The sequence below is a fragment of the Cherax quadricarinatus genome, chromosome 49, assembly GCF_038502225.1.
Source record: "Cherax quadricarinatus isolate ZL_2023a chromosome 49, ASM3850222v1, whole genome shotgun sequence".
In the NCBI taxonomy this organism is placed as follows: domain Eukaryota; kingdom Metazoa; phylum Arthropoda; class Malacostraca; order Decapoda; family Parastacidae; genus Cherax; species Cherax quadricarinatus.
The window spans coordinates 24,795,690-24,813,556 of NC_091340.1; the positions used below are offsets into that span (position 1 = coordinate 24,795,690).

At 49.6% G+C, this 17,867-nt stretch overlaps 1 protein-coding gene across 1 annotated transcript in view; it reads right to left on the minus strand.

The window, feature by feature from the left end:
- Positions 1–17,867, minus strand: part of LOC128697090 (cytochrome P450 2J6-like) — a 55,074-nt gene that overhangs the window by 24,788 nt on the left and 12,419 nt on the right. Inside the window, exons 2-6 of the mRNA XM_070095269.1 lie at positions 13,361–13,454; positions 4,556–4,679; positions 3,898–4,028; positions 3,277–3,446; positions 1,178–1,323 (exon numbers count right to left, since the gene is read on the minus strand). Of these exons, the coding sequence (XP_069951370.1) occupies positions 1,178–1,323; positions 3,277–3,446; positions 3,898–4,028; positions 4,556–4,679; positions 13,361–13,445 (656 nt within the window). The 5' untranslated portion in view covers positions 13,446–13,454. The remainder of the gene's footprint in view (positions 1–1,177; positions 1,324–3,276; positions 3,447–3,897; positions 4,029–4,555; positions 4,680–13,360; positions 13,455–17,867) is intronic.

Below are 17,867 nucleotides of genomic sequence, written 5' to 3' on the forward strand. Positions count from 1 at the left end.
TTGGTAATGAATTACAAATTTTGGGGCCCTTTATGTGCATAGAGTTTTTACAAAGTGTAATATGGACACGGGGTACATCAAAAAGAGATCCGTGTCTTGTGTTATGATTGTGTGTCCTGTTAATTTTGGTGAGGAGAAGTTTGAGTGGAGGGTTTATGTCTGAGTGTATTGTTCTGTGTATGTAGTAGGCGCTTGAATAAGTATTTATGTTCTTAATGGTGAGCAGATTTAGACTTTTGAATATTGGTAGAGTATGCTGTCGGGAGAGGGAATTTGTTATTCTGACTGCTGCCTTTTGCTGGGTTATTAGAGGTCTTAGGTGATTGAATGTTGTTGATCCCCATGCACAACATAAGGGGGATTACCAACAGACCCCTGGCAGTCTTCAAGCTGGCACTGGACAAGCACCTAAGGTCAGTTCCTGATCAGCCGGGCTGTGGCTCGTACGTTGGTTTGCGTGCAGCCAGCAGCAACAGCCTGGTTGATCAGGCTCTGATCCACCAGGAGGCCTGGTCACAGACCGGGCCGCGGGGGCGTTGACCCCCGAAACTCTCTCCAGGTAAACTCCAGGGTAGATGAATGAATGATACAGTGCCAGGAGAGATGATTGTGCAACATCGTACCGTATCTTTCATAGTATACCCATATAATCGACATGATGACACTGGAGGACAGGAGAGATGGGGGAGATATGATAACGACATATAAAATACTGAGAGGAATCAACAAGGTGGACAGAGGCAAGATGTTCCAGAGATGGAACATAGCAATAAGGGGTCACAGTTGGAAGTTGAAGACTCGGATGAATCACAGGGATGTCAGGAAGTATTTCTTCAGTCACAGAGTTGTCAGGAAGTGGAATAGTCTGGGAAGTGATGTAGTGGAGGCAGGATTCATACATAGTTTTAAGAAGAGGTATGATAAAGCTCATGGAGCAGGAAGAGTGACCTAGTAGCGGCCAGTGAAGAGGCGGGGCCAGGAGCTGTCAATCGACCCCTCCAACCACAACTAGGTGATGTGAGCACACACACAATGTAACCATTCTTACTTCTCAGACCAATTAACCAGTGTGTCTCTGGCGACTACTGGACAGAGGATCGAGCCCCCATCACTCCTTGCACTTAAATAAACACTAACTTACCGAGTCACATAAAATTTCAAAGTAAATTATTCTTACTGTAAGGCAGGATGGAAGATATTGAAGCTTCGGGCAATATTCTGCACCTTGTCTACCAGGTCGTGTAGCCGAGTATCATTGTGTGAGAACCTCTTACCTATTACCATGGCCCAGAGGACGTTCACAACACTTCTGTTGAACAACAGCTGCAAACACAGGAAGGAGAGAGATATATATATAGGTGTGTCACACAATATTAGCGTATCAGAGGAAGAGCAGTGAGGCGTCCCACTGGGTAAATTTCTGGTTCGTGCACTGTTACATTGTTGTATGGTAACTGGATGTTATTGTTGTAGGAAATAGTAATAGTTATTGTGAAACTGATGATCTTTACATTGGTAATGAGAAATTATATGCAGTTTTAACACTAGCCATGACAACAACAGCGGTAACACCACTACCAGCAGTGACAACACCAGCGGTGACAATACCAGCGGTGACAACACCAGCAGTGACAACACCGGCGGTGCCAGCATCAACTGCTCAGCCAACACCAGCAAATATCACAACGACGCGCCGGGAAAATACCTAATTTGTGCCAAATGGAATTCAGCCAGATTGTCCAATAACACAGGATACTGCCCGACGACTTTCACTTGTTCTTGACAAAACTATTGCAAGCGCACAGTGTAAAAGCAGTACTGTCACTGTCTTTGCAACACTTCTGTTGATGGCCCATTCAAGACTGATGGACTGATTACGTCGACTCCAGGGTGAGGGACTGATTACCTCAAACGCCTTCTGATCCTGACCATTCTTCATTGTATACGACTGATGAAGCCACTGTGTGGCGACGATACCCAAGTGTTGCATATGTTTAATTTATCAAGTTGTCGGTTCTCTGAACCATTTATCTACGTATTGATTTAACTTAGAATAAAGAAAAAAGGGGCAAAAACTAACTGACGTTTTAACGCTGACTTTCCCAACATACTTATACCTGAACTATACGTGGAGACGGTTTCGGGGGTCAACGCCCCCGCGGCCCGGTCCATGATCAGGCTGTTATTGTTGGCCGCACGTAAACCGACGTAGGAACCACAGCCCGGCAGGTCAGGTACTGACTTTAGGTGCCTGTCCAGGGCCTTCTTGAAGATAGCCAGGGGGTCTTGAAGATAGCCAGGGGGTCTTGAAGATAGCCAGGGGGTCTTGAAGATAGCCAGGGGGTCTTGAAGATAGCCAGGGGGTCTTGAAGATAGCCAGGGGGTCTTGAAGATAGCCAGGGGGTCTTGAAGACAGCCAGGGGGTGTTGAAGATAGCCAGGGGGTCTTGAAGATAGCCAGGGGGTCTTGAAGACAGCCAGGGGGTCTTGAAGATAGCCAGGGGGTCTTGAAGATAGCCAGGGGGTCTTGAAGATAGCCAGGGGGTCTTGAAGATAGCCAGGGGGTCTTGAAGATAGCCAGGGGGTCTTGAAGATAGCCAGGGGGTCTTGAAGATAGCCAAGGGGTCTTGAAGACAGCCAGGGGGTCTTGAAGACAGCCAGGGGGTCTTGAAGACAGCCAGGGGGCTCTGAACAGAGCCAGGGGATCTTGAAGAGAGCCAGGGGGTCTTGACAGGCAGAGGGTCTTGACAGGCAGGGGGTCTTGAGGACAGCCAGGGGGTCTTGAGGACAGCCAGGGGGTCTTGAGGATAGCCAGGGGGTCTTGAAGACAGCCAGGGGGTCTTGAAGATAGCCAGGGGGTCTTGAAGATAGCCAGGGGGTCTTGACAGCCAGGGGGTCTTGACAGCCAGGGGGTCTTGACAGCCAGGGGGTCTTGACAGGCAGGGGGTCTTGAAGAGAACCAGGGGTCTATTGGTAATCCCCCTTATGTATGGTGGGAGGCAGCTGAACAGTCGACAAAATTCAACACATAATTAAAAAAGTGCTTTTATCATATTCCTTATTGTCTTATTTGCTTCGCATTATTATAATTAAAAAGAAGCGCTAAACCTACAAGGGTTATACAGAGCAGATTTCATTTATAAAAAAGCACTTTTGTTCTGTAGGCTTTTTTCTTTCTAAATTCTGCCATGACACCGGAAACTACAATTCCCGATAAATCACGATTTAGTCAAAGAAAGTAAACTTAATCTGAATTTATTTAAGATCAAAATCTCACCGCAATATTAAGCTTTTGTCCTTGTCTTTGTGTGAAGTACTCCACCAGCTCCTCAAGTTCACTTGTAATGATGGGCTCGATACTGCGTCTCCCGAAGCCGAGGTCTTTCAAAGTCCTTAAGGTGAAGCGACGCTGGTTCTTCCACACCTCCCCGTTGGTGCCGATGATGCCTGAACAAGACGCAGACGAAGGGGTTATTTAGAATAATCTTAAAAAGGGTAGCATTGGAAGATCAACTGCAGATAGCATGTGTTGCACGACCTTGGATGTAGTGTATCACAAGCGTCTCTATACTACCTCAGGAACTCCCATATACTGACTTTTCTTATGGATTCCCGAGTACCTACACCCTCACATGTATTCCCACATACTGACTCCTTAATATTCTTCCACATACTGTCACTCACACACAAACCCACATACTGACACCCTCACACACAGCCACATCCTGGGTGTTAGTGGACTGGTGTGGGTGGCATCCTGGGGACAAAACTGACCTAATTTGCGGGAAATGCTCTGCCTAACAAGCGGCTTTCTATGTAGTAGTATGTCATTGATGTCAGCTATGGTCTGTATACCTTGTATATGTACTAAATAAAGATATTTTTAACGGGTACTCACCAAGTTGAGTCCACTTCTTGCCCAAGAGTATCTGGTCCCTGATGTTAAAGAGCATGAGTTGCATACGGTCAGCATAGGCAGAGTCGGCCATAGTTGTCCTCATCAGCTCAGTATCAGATATTAACACAGTCCTGTAAACACAACACATAACACCATGGTAACACTTTAGGGGAAATTGAAGGGGGTTCGATCCTCCGTGACACCTGGAGGGTATCCGAAGACACAGGTGATCTACATGTGTGTGTTGCTATGTATGATAATTTATGTAACTGTATTTATGTGTACCTACGTCTGAATAAACTTAGGAAGGTTTTCACTCGACATTTTGCTCAGCTGAGGGAGAGAAACGTCGCCCAGACAGCAACTTGTTCTCTGGCTTGTGTCTTTCTCTACATTCTTCCAGCATCACCTCTGTGTTGCAAAGACCAGTGTTGTTCTTATATACTCGCCTATTTGTGGCGTGCAAGGGTCGATTCATAGCTCCTGGTCCCGCCTGTTCACTGTATCCACACACAGTGACCAGTGATTACAACACTAGAATCTACATCTTCTTTCTCGTATAGCAACAATAATAATAAAAATAATTTGATTATTATCATAGTTATTGTTACAGTTATTTTCAATATTATAAATAAATCAACATCATTTGTTAACTTACCATTCTCCGAGGCTCTTAAAGCTGACTATATTACCATATTTTGTTGCTAGTTTCATCATTGCTACTGGCAGACTGTGGATCATTATAGACACCACGTGACCCAGGAATGGTATTACCAGTGGACCTGTAATGGACATGTATGTACTTAAAACATACTAAATAAATGTAATAATTAAAATAATAATATTTCAAAATGGTAGGATGGATAACGAGAACCTTCAAAATTAGGGATGTCAGTTTATGTTGATTCTCTTCAAGTCGCTTATTCTCTCTGGCCTGGAATGCTGCTGTACACTAACGGCCCTTTTCAAGGTACGTGAAACTGCTGACCTGGAGAATGTACAGAGAACTTTCACTGACGTATAAGTACATTAAAGCACCTCAATTACTGGGTAGGTAGTAGGTTGATAGACAGCAACCACCCAGGGAAGTACTACCGTCCTGCCAGATGACTGTGAAACAGAAACCTGTAACTGTTTTGCATGATGGTAGGATTGCTGGTTTCTTTTTCTGTCTCATAAACACGCTAGATAACAGGGATATCTTGCTACTCCTACTTACACTTTGGTCACACTTCACAGACACGCACATGCATATATATATACATACATCTAGGTTTTTCTCCTTTTTCTAAATAGCTCTTGTTCTTCTGTATTTCTTCTATTGTCCACGAGGAAGTGGAAAAGAATCTTTCCTCCGTAAGCCATGCGTGTCGTATGAGGCGACTAAAATGCCGGGAGCAATGGGCTAGTAACCCCTTCTCCTGTATACATTTACTAAAAAAGAGAAGAAGAAAAACTTTATAAAACTGGGATGCTTAAATGTGCGTGGATGTAGTGCGGATGACAAGAAACAGATGATTGCTGATAAACCATACCCCCGGCCGGGATTGAACCCGCGGTCATAGAGTCTCAAAACTCCAGCCCGTCGCGCTAACCACTAGACCAGCTAGCCACAATAAGATTCATCCAACTAGGTATATTTCTACACCAAAGGAAGGTTAGCACAGGCACCTCTGTGACCACAAATGCAAGTTTTTACAGACGAATCTCCAGCTAGCGTGGCCGTGACGAACTCTAGCTCAAGTCCCTTCACTGCCGTCAACATGACTTAAGAAATCGTAATGACACGATTGCAAATAAACCATACCCCCGGCCGGGATTGAACCCGCGTCATGTTGACGGCAGTGAAGGGACTTGAGCTAGAGTTCGTCACGGCCACGCTAGCTGGAGATTCGTCTGTAAAAACTTGCATTTGTGGTCACAGAGGTGCCTGTGCTAACCTTCCTATGGTGTAGAAATATACCTAGTTGGATGAATCTTATTGTGGCTAGCTGGTCTAGTGGTTAGCGCGACGGGCTGGAGTTTTGAGACTCTATGACCGCGGGTTCAATCCCGGCCGGGGGTATGGTTTATTTGCAATCGTGTCATTACGATTTCTTAAGTCATGATTGCTGATGTTATGAATGAAAAAGAAGTTGGATGTCCTGGCCCTAAGCGAAACAAAGCTGAAGGGGGTAGGAGAGTTTCAGTGGGGGGAAATAAATGGGATTAAATCTGGAGTATCTGAGAGAGTTAGAGCAAAGGAAGGGGTAGCAGTAATGTTAAATGATCAGTTATGGAAGGAGAAAAGAGAATATGAATGTGTAAATTCAAGAATTATGTGGATTAAAGTAAAGGTTGGATGCGAGAAGTGGGTCATAATAAGCGTGTATGCACCTGGAGAAGAGAGGAATGCAGAGGAGAGAGAGAGATTTTGGGAGATGTTAAGTGAATGTATAGGAGCCTTTGAACCAAGTGAGAGAGTAATTGTGGTAGGGGACCTGAATGCTAAAGTAGGAGAAACTTTTAGAGAGGGTGTGGTAGGTAAGTTTGGGGTGCCAGGTGTAAATGATAATGGGAGCCCTTTGATTGAACTTTGTATAGAAAGGGGTTTAGTTATAGGTAATACATATTTTAAGAAAAAGAGGATAAATAAGTATACAAGGTATGATGTAGGGCGAAATGACAGTAGTTTGTTGGATCATGTATTAGTAGATAAAAGACTGTTGAGTAGACTTCAGGATGTACATGTTTATAGAGGGGCCACAGATATATCAGATCACTTTCTAGTTGTAGCTACACTGAGAGTAAAAGGTAGATGGGATACAAGGAGAATAGAAGCATCAGGGAAGAGAGAGGTGAAGGTTTATAAACTAAAAGAGGAGGCAGTTAGGGTAAGATATAAACAGCTATTGGAGGATAGATGGGCTAATGAGAGCATAGGCAATGGGGTCGAAGAGGTATGGGGAAGGTTTAAAAATGTAGTGTTAGAGTGTTCAGCAGAAGTTTGTGGTTACAGGAAAGTGGGTGCAGGAGGGAAGAGGAGCGATTGGTGGAATGATGATGTAAAGAGAGTAGTAAGGGAGAAAAAGTTAGCATATGAGAAGTTTTTACAAAGTAGAAGTGATGCAAGGAGGGAAGAGTATATGGAGAAAAAGAGAGAGGTTAAGAAAGTGGTGAAGCAATGTAAAAAGAGAGCAAATGAGAGAGTGGGTGAGATGTTATCAACAAATTTTGTTGAAAATAAGAAAAAGTTTTGGAGTGAGATTAACAAGTTAAGAAAGCCTAGAGAACAAATGGATTTGTCAGTTAAAAATAGGAGAGGAGAGTTATTAAATGGAGAGTTAGAGGTATTGGGAAGATGGAGGGAATATTTTGAGGAATTGTTAAATGTTGATGAAGATAGGGAAGCTGTGATTTCGTGTATAGGACAAGGAGGAATAACATCTTGTAGGAGTGAGGAAGAGCCAGTTGTGAGTGTGGGGGAAGTTCGTGAGGCAGTAGGTAAGATGAAAGGGGGTAAGGCAGCCGGGATTGATGGGATAAAGATAGAAATGTTAAAAGCAGGTGGGGATATAGTTTTGGAGTGGTTGGTGCAATTATTTAATAAATGTATGGAAGAGGGTAAGGTACCTAGGGATTGGCAGAGAGCATGCATAGTTCCTTTGTATAAAGGCAAAGGGGATAAAAGAGAGTGCAAAAATTATAGGGGGATAAGTCTGCTGAGTATACCTGGTAAAGTGTATGGTAGAATTATTATTGAAAGAATTAAGAGTAAGACGGAGAATAGGATAGCAGATGAACAAGGAGGCTTTAGGAAAGGTAGGGGGTGTGTGGACCAGGTGTTTACAGTGAAACATATAAGTGAACAGTATTTAGATAAGGTTAAAGAGGTCTTTGTGGCATTTATGGATTTGGAAAAGGCGTATGACAGGGTGGATAGGGGGGCAATGTGGCAGATGTTGCAAGTGTATGGTGTAGGAGGTAGGTTACTGAAAGCAGTGAAGAGTTTTTACGAGGATTGTGAGGCTCAAGTTAGAGTATGTAGGAAAGAGGGAAATTATTTCCCAGGAAAAGTAGGCCTTAGACAAGGATGTGTGATGTCACCGTGGTTGTTTAATATATTTATAGATGGGGTTGTAAGAGAAGTAAATGTGAGGGTCTTGACAAGAGGCGTGGAGTTAAAAGATAAAGAATCACACACAAAGTGGGAGTTGTCACAGCTGCTCTTTGCTGATGACACTGTGCTCTTGGGAGATTCTGAAGAGAAGTTGCAGAGATTGGTGGATGAATTTGGTAGGGTGTGCAAAAGAAGAAAATTAAAGGTGAATACAGGAAAGAGTAAGGTTATGAGGATAACAAAAAGATTAGGTGATGAAAGATTGAATATCAGATTGGAGGGAGAGAGTATGGAGGAGGTGAATGTATTCAGATATTTGGGAGTGGACGTGTCAGTGGATGGGTCTATGAAAGATGAGGTGAATCATAGAATTGATGAGGGAAAAAGAGTGAGTGGTGCACTTAGGAGTCTGTGGAGACAAAGAACTTTGTCCTTGGAGGCAAAGAGGGGAATGTATGAGAGTATAGTTTTACCAACCCTCTTATATGGGTGTGAAGCATGGGTGATGAATGTTGCAGCGAGGAGAAGGCTGGAGGCAGTGGAGATGTCATGTCTGAGGGCAATGTGTGGTGTGAATATAATGCAGAGAATTCGTAATTTGGAAGTTAGGAGGAGGTGCGGGATTACCAAAACTGTTGTCCAGAGGGCTGAGGAGGGGTTGTTGAGGTGGTTCGGACATGTGGAGAGAATGGAGCGAAACAGAATAACTTCAAGAGTGTATCAGTCTGTAGTGGAAGGAAGGCGGGGTAGGGGTCGGCCTAGGAAAGGTTGGAGGGAGGAGATAAAGGAGGTTTTGTGTGCGAGGGGCTTGGACTTCCAGCAGGCATGCATGAGCGTGTTTGATAGGAGTGAATGGAGACAAATGGTTTTTAATACATGACGTGCTGTTGGAGTGTGAGCAAAGTAACATTTATGAAGGGGTTCAGGGAAACCGGCAGGCCGGACTTGAGTCCTGGAGATGGGAAGTACAGTGCCTGCACTCTGAAGGAGGGGTGTTAATGTTGCAGTTTAAAAACTGTAGTGTAAAGCACCCTTCTGGCAAGACAGTGATGGAGTGAATGATGGTGAAAGTTTTTCTTTTTCGGGCCACCCTGCCTTGGTGGGAATCGGCCAGTGTGATAATAAAAATAAATAAAATAATTACTGGGAACAGCTGAAGTCCCTTGACCTGTACTCATTGGAACGTGACGTGCGGCCAGCAGTAACAGCCTGACTGATAAAATCCTGATGCACTGCGACAGTCATGGACCAGGCAGCGGGGGCGCTGACCCCCGAAACACCCTCCAGATACACTCCTGGTATAAACACATTTACGCAGTTTGTATAACACAAGTGTCCAAGGCTTTTTTTTCAAATATTTTAGGTTTTCTGGTCACCTTACTGATCAAATGATTACAAAAATTACGATACAAAACACTCCATTGTTGCAAGAAATATTTTTGTGTTGATCAACCATGAGATAAATCATACAGGAAACCAAAACACTGGAGTGTAGAGTTTAGATGTCCTCATTATCATGACCAAAGTTCACAATGTAGATGTTGAAAGGATACTTTCAATTATAATAGGTGATGCAACACGACAGGGAACAACATAGTTTAGAATCCTTTGCTATTTAGATTTAACTCTCTGGAGAAAGTGAAGGTGTTCAGATATTTGGGAGCTTAACTGTCAGCAGATAAGTATATGAAAGACGAGGTGAACCATAGAATTGACGAGGGAAAAAAGGCGAGTGGTGAAGTCTGTGGAGACTAAGAACGTTAGTCATGGAAGCAGAGAAGGGAATGTATGAGAGAATAGTGGTATCAATGTTCTTATATGGGTGTGAAGCATGAGTGATGAATGTTGCAACAAGGAGAAGGCTGGAGGCAGTGGAGATATGTCTCAGGGCAACGTGTGGTGTGAATATTATGCAGAGAATTCATAGCTTGGAGAGTAGAAGGAGAGGGGTTACTAAAAGTACTATCCAAAGGGCTGAGGAGGGGTTGTCGAGGTAGTTCGAACATTTAGAGAGGTTGGAACACAAGAGGATGACTTAGAGGGCATATCAATCTGCAATGGAAGAAAGGTGGGGCACGGGTCGTCCTAGGAAAGGTTGGAAGGGGGGTAAAAGGTTTTGTGCACGAGGGGCATCGACTTCCAGCAAGCATTTGTGAGAGTGCTAGATAGAGGTGAGTTGAGGTAAGTGGTTTTTATGACTTGGCGTGCTGTTGGAGTGTGAGCAAGGTAACATTTATGAAGGGATTCACGGAAACCGGTTAGCCGGACTTGAGTCCTGGAGGTGGGATGTACAGTGTCTGCACTCTGAAGGAGTCCTGGAGGTGGGAAGTACAGTGTCTGCACTCTGAAGGAGTCCTGGAGGAGGGAAGTACAGTGTCTGCACTCTCAGTCCTGGAGGTGGTACAGTGTTTGCATGTAGGTGGGAAGTACAGTGTCTGCACTCTCAAGGAGTCCTGGAGGTGGGAAGTACAGTGTTTGCTGCACAGGACTCTCAAGTCCTGGAGGTGGGAAGTACAGTGTCTGCACTCTCAAGGAGTCCTGGAGGTGGGACAGTACAGTGTCTGCACTCTCAAGGAGTCCTGGAGGTGGGAAGTACAGTGTCTGCACTCTCAAGGAGTCCTGGAGGTGGGAAGTACAGTGTCTGCACTCTCAAGGAGTCCTGGAGGTGGGAAGTACAGTGTCTGCACTCTGAAGGAGTCCTGGAGGTGGGAAGTACAGTGTCTGCACTCTGAAGGAGTCCTGGAGGTGGGAAGTACAGTGTCTGCACTCTGAAGGAGTCCTGGAGGTGGGAAGTACAGTGTCTGCACTCTGAAGGAGTCCTGGAGGTGGGAAGTACAGTGTCTGCACTCTGAAGGAGTCCTGGAGGTGGGAAGTACAGTGTCTGCACTCTGAAGGAGTCCTGGAGGTGGGAAGTACAGTGTCTGCACTCTGAAGGAGTCCTGGAGGTGGGAAGTACAGTGTCTGCACTCTGAAGGAGTCCTGGAGGTGGGAAGTACAGTGCACTCTGAAGGAGTCCTGGAGGTGGGAAGTACAGTGTCTGCACTCTGAAGGAGTCCTGGAGGTGGGAAGTACAGTGTCTGCACTCTGAAGGAGTCCTGGAGGTGGGAAGTACAGTGCACTCTGAAGGAGTCCTGGAGGTGAGAAGTACAGTGGAGGTGGGTGTCTGCACTCTGAGTACAGTGCACTCTGAAGGAGTCCTGGAGGTGGGAAGTACAGTGCACTCTGAAGGAGTCCTGGAGGTGGGAAGTACAGTGCACTCTGAAGGAGTCCTGGAGGTGGGAAGTACAGTGCACTCTGAAGGAGTCCTGGAGGTGGGAAGTACAGTGCACTCTGAAGGAGTCCTGGAGGTGGGAAGTACAGTGCACTCTGAAGGAGTCCTGGAGGTGGGAAGTACAGTGCACTCTGAAGGAGTCCTGGAGGTGGTAAGTACAGTGCACTCTGAAGGACGGGTGAAGATATCTACAGTTTTGAAGTGTAGTATTGGTGCACCTCTGCCATGATAATAATGAAGTGAATGATGGTGAAAGTGTTTCCTCTTTTCTTGGGTCACTTTGACTCGGTGTGTGTGTGTGTGTACTCACCTATTTGTACTCACCTATTTGTGGTTGCAGGGGTCGAGTCCTAGCTCCTGGCCCCCGCCTCTTCACCGGTTGCTACTAGACCCTCTCTCTCCCCGCTCCATGAGCTTTATCAAACCTCGTCTTAAAACTGTGTATGGTTCCTGCCTCCACTACGTCACTTTCTAAGCTATTCCACTGCCTTACAACTCTATGACTGAAGAAATACTTCCTACTATCTCTCTGACTCATTTGTGTCTTCAACTTCCAATTGTGGCCTCTTGTTTCTGTGTCCCCTCCCTGGAACATCCTGTCTTTGTCCACCTTGTCTATTCCACGCAGTATTTTATATGTCGTTATCATGTCTCCCCTGACCCTCCTGTCCTCCAGTGTGGTCAGGCCGATTTCCCTTAATCTTTCTTCATAGGACATTCCCCTTAGCTCTGGAACTAACCTTGTCGCAAACCTTTGTACTTTCTCTAGTTTCTTGACGTGCTTTATCAAGTGCGGGTTCCAAACAGGTGCTGCATACTCCAGTATGGGCCTGACATACACGGTGTACAGTGTCTTGAATGATTCCTTACTAAGGTATCGGAATGCTGTTCTCAGGTTTGCCAGGCGCCCATATGCTGCAGCAGTTATCTGATTGATGTGTGCTTCCGGAGACATGCTCGGTGTTATACTCACCCCAAGATCTTTCTCCTTGAGTGAGGTTTGCAGTCTTTGCCCACCTAGCCTATACTCTGTCTGTGGTCTTCTGTGCCCCTCCCCCATCTTCATGACTTTGCATTTGGCAGGATTAAATTCGAGAAGCCATTTGCTGGACCAGGTGTCCAGTCTGTCCAGGTCTCTTTGAAGTCCTGCCTGGTCCTCATCAGATTTAATTCTCCTCATTAACTTCACATCATCTGCAAACAGGGACACTTCTGAGTCTAACCCTTCCGTCATGTCGTTCACATATACCAAAAATAGCACTGGTCCTAGGACCGACCCCTGTGGGACCCCGCTCGTCACAGGTGCCCACTGTGATACATCATTACGTACCATGACTCGTTGTTGCCTCCCTGTCAGGTATTCTCTGATCCATTGCAGTGCCCTTCGTGTTATATGCGCCTGATGCTCTAGCTTCTGCACTAATCTCTTGTGAGGAACTGTGTCAAAGGCCTTCTTGTGTGTGTGTGTGTGTGTGTGTGTGTGTGTGTGTGTGTGTGTGTGTGTGTGTGTGTGTGTGTGTGTGTGTGTGTGTGTACTCGCCTAATCGTGGTTGCAGGGGTCGATTCATAGCTACTGGTTCCTCTTCTTCACTGATCTCCACTAGGTCCACTCTCTCCCTGCTCCATGAGCTTTATCATACCTCTTCTTAAACCTATGCATGGTTCCTGCCTGCACTACATCATTTCCCAGACTATTCCACTTCCTGACAACTCTATGACTGAAGAAATACTTCCTAACATCCCTGTGACTCATTTGAGTCTTCAACATTCAGTTATGACCCCTTGTTGCTGTGTACCATCTCTGAAATATCCTGGTCCTGTCCACCTTGTAAATTCCTCTCAGTATTTTATATGTCGTTCTCATGTTTCCCCTATCCCTCTCGTCTTCCAGTGTCGTCAGGTCTATTTCCCATAACCTTTCCTCGTAGGACATACCTCTTAACTTCGGAACAAGCCTCGTTACAAACTTTCGCAACACCACTCTTACTACTACATACTACCACTATTACCACATAAGATTACCACTGCTTCTACCACTATTCCCACTTTTAATACTAAATACTTGACGACCACTAGTGTTACTTCTCACTCACCTGGGGGAAAGTTGGAAGGTCTGTGGCTACTCTTGTAGAAGATGAAGACCAAGACGGTCACAACCAGCGCCACTGTCGTCCACATCACTGCTCTCTGTAAAATAAGATTTTCAAGTACAATAACACCATAAAACTAAAATCTTTGTCGGTACAAAATAAGATAAATATTGCAGCTAGCTGGCCCAGTGGCTAACGCGACGGTCTGGAGTTTTGAGACTCACTGACCGCGGGATCAAACCCCACCCGTGGTATGGTTTGTTTGCAATCGTGTCATTACGATTTCGTGAGTCGTCTTAGGTTACCCTGTGTGCGCGAGTCTGGTTAAATAAGAATTAGATAACCAGAGTTCACTGAAATGTCAATGATCTGGTTACAGTGAGGGAGACGCCTAGGGCAGAATCCTACTGGCCAAGCACCAGAGTGATGCCTAGTGCTGGCCAGGCACCAGGGTGATGCCTAGTGCTGGCCAGGCACCAGGGTGATGCCTAGTGCTGGCCAGGCACCAGGGAGATGCCTAGGGTCCTTCCCTCCCTAGCATTTCTTTGTCTCCCACCAGGAGAGCAGGTATACACAGGGCATTTTTACAATATTTCTCTTTGACTTGACCTGCAGCCTCTGGAAGTGTGTCCCTCCCTCTGGCAGTGTGTCCCTCCCTCTGGCAGTGTGTCCCTCCCTCTGGCAGTGTGCTCCTCCCTCTGGCAGTGTGTCCCTCCCTCTGGCAGTGTGCTCCTCCCTCTGGAAGTGTGTCCCTCCCTCTGGCAGTGTGTCCCTCCCTCTGGCAGTGTGTCCCTCCCTCTGGCAGTGTGCTCCTCCCTCTGGCAGTGTGTCCCTCCCTCTGGCAGTGTGCTCCTCCCTCTGGTAGTGTGTACCTCCCTATGGCAGTGTGCTCCTCCCTCTGGTAGTGTGTCCCTCCCTCTGGCAGTGTGTCCCTCCCTCTGGCAGTGTGTCCCTCCCTCTGGCAGTGTGTCCCTCCTTCTGGCAGTGTGTCCCTCCTTCTGGCAGTGTGCTCCTCCCTCTGGCAGTGTGCCCCTTTCTCTGGCAGTGTGCTCCTCCCTCTGGCAGTGTGCTCCTCCCTCTGGCAGTGTGCTCCTCCCTCTGGCAGTGTGCTCCTCCCTCTGGCAGTGTGCTCCTCCCTCTGGCAGTGTGTCCCTCCCTCTGGCAGTGTGTCCCTCCCTCTGGCAGTGTGCCCCTCCCTCTGGCAGTGTGCCCCTCCCTCTGGCAGTGTGCCCCTCCCTCTGGCAGTGTGCTCCTCCCTCTGGCAGTGCGCTCCTCCCTCTGGCAGTGCGCTCCTCCCTCTGGCAGTGTGTCCCTCCCTCTGGCAGTGCGCTCCTCCCTCTGGCAGTGTGTCCCTCCCTCTGGCAGTGCGCTCCTCCCTCTGGCAGTGTGTCCCTCCCTCTGGCAGTGCGCTCCTCCCTCTGGCAGTGTGTCCCTCCCTCTGGCAGTGTGTCCCTCCCTCTGGCAGTGTGTCCCTCCCTCTGGCAGTGTGTCCCTCCCTCTGGCAGTGTGTCCCTCCCTCTGGCAGTGTGTCCCTCCCTCTGGCAGTGTGCTCCTCCCTCTGGCAGTGTGTCCCTCCCTCTGGCAGTGTGTCCCTCCCTCTGGCAGTGTGCCCCTCCCTCTGGCAGTGTGCTCCTCCCTCTGGCAGTGTGCTCCTCCCTCTGGCAGTGTGTCCCTCCCTCTGGCAGTGTGCTCCTCCCTCTGGCAGTGTGCTCCTCCCTCTGGCAGTGTGCTCCTCCCTCTGGCAGTGTGCTCCTCCCTCTGGCCCTCTGGCAGTGTGCTCCTCCCTCTGGCCCTCTGGCAGTGTGCTCCTCCCTCTGGCAGTGTGCTCCTCCCTCTGGCAGTGTGCTCCTCCCTCTGGCAGTGTGTCCCTCCCTCTGGCAGTGTGCTCCTCCCTCTGGCAGTGTGCTCCTCCCTCTGGCAGTGTGCTCCTCCCTCTGGCAGTGTGCTCCTTCCTCTGGCAGTGTGCTCCTCCCTCTGGCAGTGTGCTCCTCCCTCTGGCAGTGTGCTCCTCCCTCTGGCAGTGTGCTCCTCCCTCTGGCAGTGTGCTCCTCCCTCTGGCAGTGTGCTCCTCCCTCTGGCAGTGTGCTCCTCCCTCTGGCAGTGTGTCCCTCCCTCTGGCAGTGTGCTCCTCCCTCTGGCAGTGTGCTCCTCCCTCTGGCAGTGTGCTCCTCCCTCTGGCAGTGTGCTCCTCCCTCTGGCAGTGTGCTCCTCCCTCTGGCAGTGTGCTCCTCCCTCTGGCAGTGTGCTCCTCCCTCTGGCAGTGTGTCCCTCCCTCTGGCAGTGTGCTCCTCCCTCTGGCAGTGTGTCCCTCCCTCTGGCAGTGTGCTCCTCCCTCTGGCAGTGTGTCCCTCCCTCTGGCAGTGTGCTCCTCCCTCTGGCAGTGTGCTCCTCCCTCTGGCAGTGTGCTCCTCCCTCTGGCAGTGTGCTCCTCCCTCTGGCAGTGTGCTCCTCCCTCTGGCAGTGTGCTCCTCCCTCTGGCAGTGTGCTCCTTCCTCTGGCAGTGTGCTCCTCCCTCTGGCAGTGTGCTCCTCCCTCTGGCAGTGTGCTCCTCCCTCTGGCAGTGTGCTCCTCCCTCTGGCAGTGTGAACCTCCCTCTGGCAGTGTGCTCCTCCCTCTGGCAGTGTGTCCCTCCCTCTGGCAGTGTGCTCCTCCCTCTGGCAGTGTGCTCCTCCCTCTGGCAGTGTGCTCCTCCCTCTGGCAGTGTGTCCCTCCCTCTGGCAGTGTGTCCCTCCCTCTGGCAGTGTGCTCCTCCCTCTGGCAGTGTGTCCCTCCCTCTGGCAGTGTGCTCCTCCCTCTGGCAGTGCGCTCCTCCCTCTGGCAGTGTGCTCCTCCCTCTGGCAGTGTGCTCCTCCCTCTGGCAGTGTGCTCCTTCCTCTGGCAGTGTGCTCCTCCCTCTGGCAGTGTGCTCCTCCCTCTGGCAGTGTGCTCCTCCCTCTGGCAGTGTGCTCCTCCCTCTGGCAGTGTGCTCCTCCCTCTGGCAGTGTGCTCCTCCCTCTGGCAGTGTGCTCCTCCCTCTGGCAGTGTGCTTCTCCCTCTGGCAGTGTGCTCCTCCCTCTGGCAGTGTGCTCCTTCCTCTGGCAGTGTGCTCCTCCCTCTGGCAGTGTGTCCCTCCCTCTGGCAGTGTGCTCCTCCCTCTGGCAGTGTGCTCCTCCCTCTGGCAGTGTGCTCCTCCCTCTGGCAGTGTGCTCCTCCCTCTGGCAGTGTGCTCCTCCCTCTGGCAGTGTGCTCCTCCCTCTGGCAGTGTGCTCCTCCCTCTGGCAGTGTGCTCCTCCCTCTGGCAGTGTGCTTCTCCCTCTGGCAGTGTGCTCCTCCCTCTGGCAGTGTGCTCCTCCCTCTGGCAGTGTGCTCCTTCCTCTGGCAGTGTGCTCCTCCCTCTGGCAGTGTGTCCCTCCCTCTGGCAGTGTGCTCCTCCCTCTGGCAGTGTGCTCCTCCCTCTGGCAGTGTGCTCCTCCCTCTGGCAGTGTGCTCCTCCCTCTGGCAGTGTGCTTCTCCCTCTGGCAGTGTGCTCCTTCCTCTGGCAGTGTGTCCCTCCCTCTGGCAGTGTGTCCCTCCCTCTGGCAGTGTGCTCCTCCCTCTGGCAGTGTGCTCCTCCCTCTGGCAGTGTGCTCCTCCCTCTGGCAGTGTGCTCCTCCCTCTGGCAGTGTGTCCCTCCCTCTGGCAGTGTGCTCCTCCCTCTGGCAGTGTGCTCCTCCCTCTGGCAGTGTGCTCCTCCCTCTGGCAGTGTGCTCCTCCCTCTGGCAGTGTGCTCCTCCCTCTGGCAGTGTGCTCCTCCCTCTGGCAGTGTGTCCCTCCCTCTGGCAGTGTGCTCCTCCCTCTGGCAGTGTGCTCCTCCCTCTGGCAGTGTGCTCCTCCCTCTGGCAGTGTGCTCCTCCCTCTGGCAGTGTGCTCCTCCCTCTGGCAGTGTGCTCCTCCCTCTGGCAGTGTGTCCCTCCCTCTGGCAGTGTGCTCCTCCCTCTGGCAGTGTGCTCCTCCCTCTGGCAGTGTGCTCCTCCCTCTGGCAGTGTGCTCCTCCCTCTGGCAGTGTGCTCCTCCCTCTGGCAGTGTGCTCCTCCCTCTGGCAGTGTGTCCCTCCCTCTGGCAGTGTGCTCCTCCCTCTGGCAGTGTGCTCCTCCCTCTGGCAGTGTGCTCCTCCCTCTGGCAGTGTGCTCCTCCCTCTGGCAGTGTGCTCCTCCCTCTGGCAGTGTGCTCCTCCCTCTGGCAGTGTGTCCCTCCCTCTGGCAGTGTGCTCCTCCCTCTGGCAGTGTGCTCCTCCCTCTGGCAGTGTGCTCCTCCCTCTGGCAGTGTGCTCCTCCCTCTGGCAGTGTGTCCCTCCCTCTGGCAGTGTGCTCCTCCCTCTGGCAGTGTGTCCCTCCCTCTGGCAGTGTGCTTCTCCTTCTGGCAGTGTGCTCCTCCCTCTGGCAGTGTGTCCCTCCCTCTGGCAGTGTGCTCCTCCCTCTGGCAGTGTGCTCCTCCCTCTGGCAGTGTGTCCCTCCCTCTGGCAGTGTGTCCCTCCCTCTGGCAGTGTGCTTCT